At 61.8% G+C, this 11,437-nt stretch overlaps 1 protein-coding gene across 3 annotated transcripts in view; it reads right to left on the bottom strand.

Moving 5' to 3' along the window:
* Positions 1-2,440: 2,440 nt before the first annotated feature.
* Positions 2,441-11,437, bottom strand: part of RASA3 (RAS p21 protein activator 3) — a 114,701-nt gene continuing 105,704 nt past the window's right edge. For all 3 annotated transcript variants that reach the window (XM_032314229.1, XM_032314226.1, XM_032314230.1), the window contains 4 exons: positions 10,118-10,326; positions 8,403-8,506; positions 4,326-4,509; positions 2,441-3,832 (listed from right to left, as the gene is read on the bottom strand). In XM_032314229.1, coding sequence (XP_032170120.1) covers positions 3,757-3,832; positions 4,326-4,509; positions 8,403-8,506; positions 10,118-10,326 — 573 coding nt within the window. In that variant the 3' untranslated portion in view covers positions 2,441-3,756. The remainder of the gene's footprint in view (positions 3,833-4,325; positions 4,510-8,402; positions 8,507-10,117; positions 10,327-11,437) is intronic.

Here is an 11,437-nt window from a genome sequence, read left to right as displayed (position 1 = left end):
TCTTAGGACAACGTCCCCATGCACCAAACACAGGCAAAGGGACCCAGGGTCGGACGCGGCCGGGCTGGCACCCCAGGCCTTCTTCCGTGGCCAGGAGCCTGAGGGGAGGAGCTCCAGGTGCCCTCAGGAGCGGCCGTGTGGGCAGGGGCTTCCCTGATGCAGCCGGCGCTGGTTTGCGGCGCGACTAGGACACGGCTCCATGCGGGCTCCCATGGTCGGGAGGCGGAAAGGCCCGGAGTGGGTGCCGCCAGGCTGGGCTCTCCGCAGCCGCCCCGCCAGCGTGAGCCTGGACCCCGTGCCCTGCCGCGTCGTCTCTCCGCGCAGCCCTGCCCTAACCTGCTCTGTGTCTCCTCCGAGTCGCGTGACACACCGCAGTGCAGCAGCTTCGGGAGGACAACGCAGCGTCTGCTTTCTCTCCCTGGCGAATGCAGAGCTGCCCTCTGCCCTCAGGCCACGTGCTCCCGACCCCTCGGCCCCGGGTGGCCCTGTGACCGAGACGCCCCCCCGGAGGCCCCCACCCCACCCCGCTGAGTCTCTATCTGTGGCTCTGGTTCCGGCTCTTGTTTACTCATTGGGCTCGCTGTCGCCGTTTCGTGCCGTCTCCGTGGACTCACGTGGTCGTTTGTCTTTACTCGTCTGATATCGTTCACTGGGCGGCAGGGCCCTGGGTCCGCTCACGTCACAAGTGGCACGACCTCCTCCTCCTGACGTGGAGTCGTGGTCCGTCGCGTGTGCACCCACAGCCCACATCATCTTCCTGCGTCCATCCTCGCCGGACACTCGGCTGCTTCCGCATCGTGGCTACTGCAGAGAAGGCGGCTGGCAGCCCGGGGCCCGTTGCACCCGTGTTTTTGTGTCCTCTGAGCTCATACCCAGTAGTGCGGAAGCTCTGGTTTTGCCTCTTTGAGGAGCCTCCTGCTGTTACCCACTGCGGCTGCGCCGGCCTGCGTCCCCACCAACGCACGGGGCTCCCCTGCTCTGCGTCCTTGCCAGCACCCACGGTTCCCGTGTTGTTGGTTTCAGCCGTTCTGCCGTCTGGCCGGTGTGAAGTGACACCCCCTGTGGTCGGGACTCGTCCTTTCCTGACGACGAGTGACGCTAAGCATCTTCTCCCGTGTCCACCGCTGCGTCCCAATCTTAGAAGGACTCCGATCGTACGGGACTAGGGCGCGCCCTAATGACTTCGGGTGACCTTAATGACCTCTTTAAAGATCCTCTCTCCAAATTCTGTCTCAGTCTGAGGTGCTGGGGTCAGGACGCTGCCGTGAGGTTTTGGGGGACACATAATACAACTTGCCAGAAGCTGTCTGATGTCATCCCAGCAGATACTTTCTTTGAACTCCAAGCACCCAAGGCCTCAGGACGTCACACTCAGGGTCCTCCCTGAGCAGCCCGCCGACCGTTCATATTCAGAACAAAACAAAAGGGACCCGATTCCACATGCACGTCCTCCCTCCGACACGCCTCACGGCACGTCCCCGGGCGGGCTCTGCACCCAGCGGGGGGCTGGCACCGCCGCCGACGCACAGGTACCCGCGTGCCGAGCTGCTGGTCCGGGGAGAGGCCGAGGGGCCACGGCCAGGGCGGGGGGATGCTTGGGCTGTCTGGAGGAAGAGCAAATGGACACACAGAGGCCCGAGAGACTGTGACCTGTCAGGAGTCCCAGGAGAGGGGCTTCTGGGTCCCACGTTCCCTTCTGTCCTTCCACGGAGGCAGCACCTCCCTGGGTCCCGCAGGTGTCTGAGTTGGCCAGTACCGCCGGGCCCTGCTGTGGACGCTCCTGTCCCGGCTGACGGATGCTGGTGGCCTCTGACCTGGAGGCCTCGTGGGCAGGTGTGCCCCCTCCGTACCCATCAGCCCCCACCCAGCCCGGGGCCATCCACTGCTGGGAGGGGCCAGAGGAAAGCAGCGATGGTGCTTCCCTCCCCAAGTCCACGCCCCAGAGAGGGGCTGACCGCGCCCCCCCCAAGTCCAACCTGATGCTCACCTGATTCCTTCCTAACAGCTGACTCGGGCTGGAGTTAAAACAGCAACGGAGTGAAGGCCACACGGAAGCAAGAAGAGGGAGACGATGTGCCCTGCTCCGGAGTCAGGTCTCCGCCAGGCCCCTCGGTGCGTCCGGCCCCTCCCTCCGCCCGTCCGGGTGGGGCAAGGCCCTCAGCACCTCCGGCCTCCCCACGGCCTCTCGGAGACAGCGGCACGTGTGGGAGCCCATCCTGCCCTTCCTGGGCCGACACCCGTCTCCACCCCCATCAGAGCTTCCAGCAGACGCGCTCGGACGCGCTCAGAGGCCCAACCCCGCACTTCCCATCCCACAGAGCACTGTGGTTTCCGCTTGATCCAAAGGCTTGCAGCCGAACCTCCCCTGCCACGTGGGCTGCCACCCAGCCTCCCACAGGCCCCATCGCCCACGTGCGCCGTTAATCAAACCGTCCTCAGAAAGAATAAAACGTCTGTTTTAATTGGCCAGTAAAATACATTGCAGATCATTAGTATCTTATAAACAGAGACCTCAAGTTACAAATCCGAGTTAAAAACGGTAGTCCGGTGCGGCCTGCTAGCTGTGCATCCCTAAGGGTATTTTCTGCAACATCTTCCTGCGCTATTTTTGTGACAAGTCCTATCCGCCATGGGTCAGAGTCTGGACAGTATTTGCAAAAAAAAGCGGAGACAGGCACAAGGTCCGAGCATCTGAACAGTGTTCTCCAAAGCTCGAAGGCCGGCTGCCCCACGTCGGCCCCCCCCAGCCCCACAGAAAAGCACCCCCACTGCCTGGCAGCTTCTAGGGGCCTCACAGAGACAGCAAAGCCCTGCTCCCGGGGGCTGGGGATCTGCACAGCTCAGGACGCTGCGTCCCTGGGGCGCTCTGGAGGGCCGTCCACCGGCTTCCCAGAGAAGCGGCTCGTGCCCCTGTGCCTGCCCTTTGCGACAGGCCTAGATGCTCTGAGGTACTTCATCAAACAGCTCGTTAGAAACGGTCCTCTAAAAACATTAAGAAAAACAGCTTGAAAATAATGCACATTTCTATTTTAAAAACCTTCCCCAAACTCCCAGAAGGGGCAGCTGAGGTGGACCCTGCTCTCAGTCCCACCAACAGCAAACGACAATTCTGCTTGAAGGGGCGTGGGCCGGACACTCTGTACGGCGCGTTGCCCGCTCTGGCAGTGTTGGCAGCGGCGGGACGCCAGCGTCTGCAGGAGAGACGGGAAGCCCCGGCACACTCGGCAGAAGGGCCCTGTACCTCCGAGTCGTCAAGGCATTCGCACACGGGGGCCTTCGTGCGGTGACGCACGAGGAAGTGAAACTGACCTTCAGCAGGAATAACGGCAGGGCTGGAAGCAGAGGGCCGGGGCCGGGGCCGCCGGCAGGCGACAAGACACGAAGCGCTCAGCGTGCTGGTCCCGCAGGGCGTGTGGGAGGAGAGAGCTGGGGGCTCCACCGCACAGGCCGCACAGAGCCCAGCAGAGGCCCAAGGGTCCAGGACAGGAAGCATGAGTTCTGCAGCGGGCACGGCGGTCCCGGTCCCTCCTTTCAGAAGAGCCAGCCCAGGTCGCCTGCCACCAGTGTGACGATGGAGCCCCAGCAACCACAGATGAGCTCCGGGAGGTCTCAGCTGCCCAGTGAGCCCGGCGCTGGTCACAGGTGAGCTGTGAAGTGAAGGCCCCAGGCTCTATTGTCCTTTCTCTGTTCCCTCAAGCCCGACTGTGGCTTTCTGCCCACAGCCCAGGGCCCCGTCCTGGGACAGGACATTCGGCTTCAAATGGAATGCGTGGAGGTCTCCGACTGCTGCCTGATATAGGTCTGGAAGCTCTTGTCTCCGATGGGGTGCTCCCTGCAAAGGGGAAACGGGAGCAGAGAAAGTGAGGCCGAGCTCCCGACCGCCAGTGCCCTCTGCACGTTTTCGTATCTTTGTTCCGTCTTTAAACGTGATCCATGTTCATCGGAATAAATGTGAAAAATACAAACACAGGGAAAGACTTAGGCAGAAGTCACCTACAGAAGCGTACTCGTGGCCTAGAGAGAGGCAAAGGGTGTGGAGCTTCTGGCCCACTGAAGCCTAATTTTGGAAGCAATGGGTCAGGAGGTGGAAGGTTCTGGAGGAAGGAGGGACCAGGAGGCGGGAAGTTAGGGAGGTGCTGCCCAAGGCGCACTGCCCGACAGCTGGAGAGTACAGGAAGGCTGCTCTGAGGAGCTGGGCGGCTGCCCAAGCCTCACGGGTGTGTGCGGGCGGCTTTAGGGTAGGGCTCTGCCCCAGGAAGCTCCTTGCAGTCCCTTCCCCGTTACCTTTGCCAAGGGCTCCCCTACAACCCAGACGCCATACTCACTGGCTCCCATACTTGGTCTTCTTGAACTTGTCCCTCCTGTACTGGGCGTGTTCCTGCTCCAGGGCCCCGACCCCAGCAATGACCTGCTTCAGTGTCTTGTAGGTCTCCTGGGGGTCGTCGATGATGAACGTCGAGTACTCCTCCTGCTCGGGCCCGTCGTACACGGATCTGCTGCCACAGGCCTCTGCGGCGTTGAGAGGGGCCGGAGGTCAGGGCAGCGTGCACGGCCAGCCGCCTCGGGGAAGGGCTGACCGCTCCCATGCAAATGCACGAAGAAGCAGAAGCCATTCCCGAGAGCCGGACTGAAGCCGAGCGCCGGAGAAGCCAGGGTCTGACGCCCCGTCTGACCAGTTTGTCTCCTGCGCACCCGCATCTGTCCACACCTACTGCTCACCAGACCAGAGCTGGCAGATGTCGCTTCCTGGACATAGGGCCGGTGGGCTCAAGGGCCTGCGGGGTCACCCAGGGTCAGTCTGGAGAGATGACCTCAAGGGAAGCCCCATCTTAGAAAGAGGGGCCAGGGCGTCACTGACCTGGCGTTTACGTGCACCCCCTGTGGCGGGGACACGAGGACACTGTCCTCAAGGGTGTCACCTCTTGGCTGGGCTGCACGAGCAGCTTCCTAGGACCACTGTCACCCCACCTGCTGGACACGTGACTTTCTCACTGGACCACCTCACTCCTGCTGAAGACCACGCCGTAGCCTTCAGGCACCCACGAGAAGCACCCAGACACCGGAGCTGGGCCTGGGCCTCCTGGTCTGTTCCCCAAACCTCTAGGCTACCAGGTCTACCCACTAGTCCCCAAACCCCTGAGCTGGACCCTCCCCCTGACCTGTCCCCAAACACCTGAGCTGGACCCTCCCCCTGACCTGTCCCCAAACTCCTGAGCTGGACCCTCCCCCGACCTGTCCCCAAACCCCTGAGCTGGACCCTCCTCCTGACCTGTCCTCAAACCCCTGAGCTTGACCCTCCACTCCAGGGTTGCGGGGGGTCTGTGTGGGAAGACACGCCATTTGGATAGCACTGGGCTGAGGTGAGCCCGACCTAGGGAGCCCCTCACCCCACCTGCCCTGCTGTTTCATTATCACAGAAGTTCTAGTGTCCAACCCCTTGTCTTTATCTCCAACCCAGGAGAACTCGAATTCTGACTAAAAACTCACAAGTCTGCACAAAGGAAGACTAAGAAGATTCAGTTAAAGATTCAAAAACAGAGAATCTGACGCAAGAAAGACAAGCGACATAAATGTGCGGGACGAACAGACAGAGGAGGAGAAGGAGGAGCCCGGTGCGCAGCGGGTCCGAGTCCAGCCTCCCCCTCTCCACGTCACACGCAGGGTCAGGGTCTCGGGAGCCAGACTGCCTGGACCCCTCCCCAAAGTCCCCACTTATGGGAGCTACTGGGCCCGGAGCAGGCTACTTGTGTCTGAGCCTCGATGAATCCTTCTGGGAAGCGGGGGAACCAGTGTCCCCGAGAGACTCCTGCCCGGGGGCCTGGCAGGACCAGTGAGCTGTGCTGTCACAGCCAGTGCGGACAGGTCAAGAGGCATGACCCCGGAACAAGCACATGTCTGTGACCCTCGCCAATAGCGACCAGACATGAAGACTCATGGTGCTGGTGGAGCACGGCGCTGGCGGAGAAGGGACAGACGCAGAGGCCTGCAGAGGCCTGCGGACCCTGAGCAGGGGAGGGGGAGGTGCGGGGAGGTGGCTCGGAGACGCAGCTGGGCAGCCTGCCTCACGGGGGCTGTGTGGCTGGGTCCTGGGCCAACCCAGGCGGTTAGCCCGTGTCACGGAAGAGGACATGACGGGCTACCCGGTGGTCTCACGGCAGAGGCCAAAGCTGTCTCTGGATTGAGGCCTGGGATTCGCAGACTCATCCCACGTGGGATGCTGAGGGGCGCGGCCAGAGCGGGTGAGTGCTGGGAGGCACCCGAGAGGCGCAGGCTGGGGAAGAGGCCCGAGGCCAGACTGTGGGTCCACGGTTGTGTGGGAGACACGGCTCGGTGCTCCGTGGGAGTCCTCTCTCTAACCTTCCCAGTGCCCTCATAAGTACACACTCGTGCCTGTTCTGCAGAGGGAAAGCAAGTTGTGATCCCAGGGCTCATCACAGAACGGGGACCCTGCTGCCACCTGGAAAGGCACCCCTGCGTTACTCTCAGCCCCGTGGCAGCCGTCCCCACCAAGGCTAACCCTTCCCTGCCTCAAGTCCCGGGTTCCACTGTCAGCAGACTTCAGGGGGCGGGGGCAGGGGTGGGGGAAGAGGTGAGTCCAGGCCACATGCGGGCGGTGGAGGGGACCCAGTCTCCCCTCTCGCACACGCAGCCCGAGCACAGCCGCCTCCGAGCGCCAAAAGGAAAGGACCAACCACGTCGGGGGAAACAAGCCCCGTGGTCCCGGCGCTCAAGAGCACAGCCGCAGGAGTATCAAGACCACCAGATGCTCCGAGGACAAGCTCTCGGCCTCAGAGAAGCACCGAGACTCCAGGCAGAGGCCTGAAGACAGTCAGTGCTGCGGAGGCCAAGCGAGGGGCCCTGTAAGATCCAGTCCTGCTGACAGAACCGGCGCTCGCCCAGATGATTCCCACCCTGGGAGGGAGGCTCGCTCGTCCGCCCTCCGTCCATCCGTCATCCCCCGTCCCCCACCACCATGACCATCTCTCCGTCCACCATCCATCCGTCTCCCCTCATCTACGCCTCTGCCGTCCGCTGCCCACGCATCCGTCATCCAGAACACGGTATTCGTTCCTCCTCCAAGTCAGGCACTGGGCCAAACGACCTGCTTCTGCTCTCAAAGGGTCAAGCCCACCCAACGTGAACAGATCAGAGATGGTCATCGTGGCAATGACAGAGATACACCCAGGGTTAGAAAAAGCTCCCCAGAGAAGGACACTCACAAGACAAACAGGTATCAGCCAGACGAAGGGGGCAGAGAGTGGCTCTGAGGGACAGAGGCATGGGGGCCTCTGGTGGGGGGGTGACCCCAGGCTGGAAGCAAGAGGGAGACCGTGCGTAGAGAGAGGCCGCTGGAAAGTGGCTGACCACGCAAGGCTCAGTCAGCCTCCTTCATGAATCTGGACCTCACAGGGTGGCTTCACCCTAAGTCTCCTGACCATCCTCTGTTCTGGTCACCCGTCTCAGTGCGCTGGGGAGGGGCTGCCACCTTGAGGCCGGCTATAGCCCCAGGACCACTCCCGTGCGGCCTCCCGAGGAAACCTCAGGGCCAAGTGCTGGGTGTGCACACTTGCTGGGGGAGGACCCCCCGGGGCGGAGTGGGTGTGCGCACGCGCACGGGTGCGTGCGGGTCTGCACAGGAGCATATGCTCGCGCATGTGCACCACGTGGGCAAGTGCATGGGCCTGGAGCCTGGGTGTGCACCCAGAGGCGGCCCCCGAGGGCAGGTGCGGCTGAGCTCCCGACAGCTCACGGCGGAATGCTTGCAGGGCAGGACTGGAGTCAGCTCGGGCTGAGGCCCACCCCGAGCCTGCTGGGTTAGGTCAGGAGAAAGAACAGGACGGTATATTCCAGGCCCACTCAGCTTCCTTTCGCATTCTGGGGGGGCTTCCGGACCTCCTCCGTGTCCCGACCGTCTCTCCTGAATCTCAACCCCATCACTCCCACGTCACCTGCCACCCGCAGAACACAAAGGAGAGGGTGATCAACGGGGGCACACATCACGTCGGCCGCTTCTGGCCGGGAACACGGTCCCACGTGCACACACGCGTCCACACACCCAGGTGCCCCCTCCGCCCCCCCGCAGGCAGAAGAACGAATCCGCGGTCTGGGCTGTGGGAGGTTGTTAAACACAAGATCTTCTCAAGAACTTGGTGGCTCAGAGGTCGTGGCTAAATTCCCCCGTAAGATTATGCAGAGAATCTGTTCCTACAGTCCATGCCCCACATCTGCTGGCCTGCGGGACGCATTCCCCCTTCAGCCCACGCGTGGGAACGCGCACAGACCACGGGGGCTCCGAGAGCCGGGGGTCTCTGCGGGAAGCTCCAGGTGCCCCCGTGGCCCCGGCAGGCGTCTCCACGGCCACCTGCCACCTGCCGAGACGGCGCGCCGGCTGCCGGGCCTACCTTGCATCTTCTCTAGTTTGCTCATATACGAGTGGAAGAGGGAGTAGATGCGCTCTGTCTCGCGGTCCCCATCGATGTCCAGCTGGATGTTTGCCGGGAGGCCGCTGCCCGAGCACCGCCACGCCACAACAGAAAGAACGATGATGTCAGTCATTCCCTTTTTCGGAAGCCCACTGGGTCACGGAGTGATCTTACGCAGTGAACTTATCCCCGACGGGGCCCGGGCCCAGCTCACGAGCCCTGAGGGCGGCCCGTCCACAGGCTCGGAGGACGGGAGGCCTACGGACCTGCTGAGACAGCAGCCGACAGGCCATGCTCGTTCTGCTGTGACAAGAAAGGGCCTGGAACAGAAAGAGCTGCCCCGGCGCATGTGGGCCGTGGGACCTGCAGGGCCGCCCCAGGTGAGGATGGCCAGGTGCCGGCTCTTCCCGCAGCCTGCGGCGGCTCCGGCCCAAGGGTGTGGCAGGGTCCCAGCCCCTGCACACAGTACTCAGCTCTCCTGGGTGGAACCGGCCTTTTCAGCTACGAAGCCGGACCCTCTGCTCCCACCCCGTGAGCTTTGGGGTATCTCTCACCCCTGCACCAGACGGCATTGGTCAGTGTCCTCACAGGTCCCAGGGGCACCCTCAACGCATCCAGGCCTGCTTTCAGAAGGGGCCGAGTGATTCTCTCATGACCCCCAGGAAGCCCAGCTCACAGTGGGGCAGGAAGGGACGGGAGAGGGTGTCAGATGGCAGCTGTGGACACTAAAGGGGCGTGAGCAGGATGGTAGAAGGCCTCCGGGCTCTTCTGGAAGAAACACGACAGCCCCCACTCCTGGGAGTCCTCCTCAGCACGGAGCACCCTCCCCACTGCCGTCCGCCCCGAAGGACCACTAGGGCCCCTGGGAGACAGAGCACCCATGATGGCTCACGGCCCCTGCCAGTCGACAGGGCCTTTGCAAGGGTGAGCCCAGGCTTTCTGGCATGGGAGCACCTCAAGAATTGCGAGCACAGCCTAGGAGACGCAGCTGTGCGTGTGCAGCTCGCCAAGCCCCAGTGCGGCCCCTTGGCCAAACTTCTCTGTACAGTGCACAAACCGGACAACTGTACTTGGCCACACGGGGTGGATGTGAGACAAGGACTGAAGGGACCCCAAGAAAAAAAAGAACAAAAAATGTTTTTTATTTTTTGCTTCTTTTCCAGCTTCTGTTCTTGCTAGGCCTGCACCCACGCCCCACTCCACACATGCTTGAAATGCACGTAGCCTACATCCTCCTTGTAACGGACAAACGGGCGAGGGTGTCTTTGGAGTCTTCCAGCACAACAGAAAAGAGGAGTGAGCAGGCAGGTTGTCAGAAATGCTAAGACCCCTCACTCCAAACACCTTGAGGCCAAGACCCCCAGCTCGAGGGAATGAGTAACTTACGAAGGACTTCTGGACACTGTCTTTGTGTGGACCAGTTCCTGGACACCTAAGGGGACACATGCCCCAGACCACAATCCCCACGAAAAACCCAGACCCCCCGCAATGAGGAGACGCCCACTGTTTTCTCTTCTGTGTTTCTTGGATGCTCTGTCCCCGTCTCCCCCACCCCATCGTCCACATCCAATACACTCTGCTCTCCCTTCCTGTCAGCTCAGGGCTGATTTCCGGCCCCTTGGCTGGTCCCGTGGGATCCCCTCTCTGCCTGCGTTGGCTGGGAGGGCCTCGGGGTAGGGGAGGCACAGACCTACCCGGTGCAGGGGGAGCAGCCCGGCGCCGTGTCCGAGGAGGCCCTACAGCACAGCCAGTGGCCGTTGAGGTAGGCGGACGGGTGGTAGACGGCGAGGCGCTTCTGGTTGCTCTGGCTGACTTTGGTGAGGATGTCGATCCAGGCCTTGGCCTCCACACAGTTGTTGGCCTGGATATACAGCGCTCGCTCCGGCTGGATCACCTGAAACATCTGGGGAGACCGCGGTCAGAGTCAGAAAGGCCACCGGGCAAGGTGTCCTGCCTGGGCCACGAGGGTCCTCAGTGTGGATGTGGACAGCCTGGGAGGGACCGGACAGGCCCGGGGGCCGCAGAGGGAGGGAGTGGACAGGCCTGGGGGGTTGTGGAGCACACAAAGGGCTTTCTGCTGTTCCTGAAACTGAGAGAGCAATCTCCTTCCCCCTAGGGGACTTGGGACTAACACAACTTAGCAGGGTCACCCCTGGTCAGCCTGGCCAAGGCACTGTGTGCTGGGGTCTCAGGGAGCTCCATCCCAAAAGCAAAGGCGGAGCACTGTTCATCCCCTCCTGTGGTCACCGTGGTCAGGACACAAATGTTTCTTTGAGTCTCCTGGTTTTTTTAAGCTGGGGCGGTCTTCTGTGCAAGGTACATCAGAGCTTATCGTGCCCACGCTCTTATCCTCATCCCACACTGACCTCAGGACCTTTGTATGTGCTGTTGTGTCCATCAGAAAATCCCCACCCACCTCATCTCACCAGGAGGCTCTTCCTCCTCCTTCCAGGTTAGTGTGACTTGCTCGGAGGCTTCTCAGCCTCCGCCTTCTCTCTCGTTGTTCATTCAACAACCCTCCTGAATACCAGGCACTGCCCTAGGTTCTGGGGACAGAGTGTGGCCCAAACAGAGTTTCTCTCACCATGAACTTCCAGCCAGCAAGAAGGATAAGAACCAACACAAAATGTAAGGTCTGTGTACGTTGGAGGAAGAGTCAGGCAAGAACCTTTTAAGTCAATGACCCAGCTGAAGTCAGAAAGATGATTAAAACATCGGTAAGCTGAGTGGGAAAAGCAGAAGATGAAGAGTCCCAGCCAGAAGCACCAATAGGTACAGAGGTCGTGGGGCAGTGGGGATGAGAGGTGCGGGGGTCCTGGGGCAGTGGAGGTCCTGGAATGGGCATAGCAGGTGCACAGGCCCAGAGCCCAGGGAGGGCTGGGTGCCCCAGGCCCCCATCATAGAGAGGGCTGAATCCCAGGCCTGGGAACAGACACCCCACGCTACAGCCTCCACACAGGAGATGGCATTCCTCCCGGGGCAGGCACAACATGCGAACATCCCTCGGGCCCGGG

The sequence above is a fragment of the Mustela erminea genome, chromosome 15, assembly GCF_009829155.1.
Source record: "Mustela erminea isolate mMusErm1 chromosome 15, mMusErm1.Pri, whole genome shotgun sequence".
In the NCBI taxonomy this organism is placed as follows: domain Eukaryota; kingdom Metazoa; phylum Chordata; class Mammalia; order Carnivora; family Mustelidae; genus Mustela; species Mustela erminea.
Note: the sequence above shows the minus strand (reverse complement) of the source record. Positions and strands in the feature narration are given on the sequence as shown.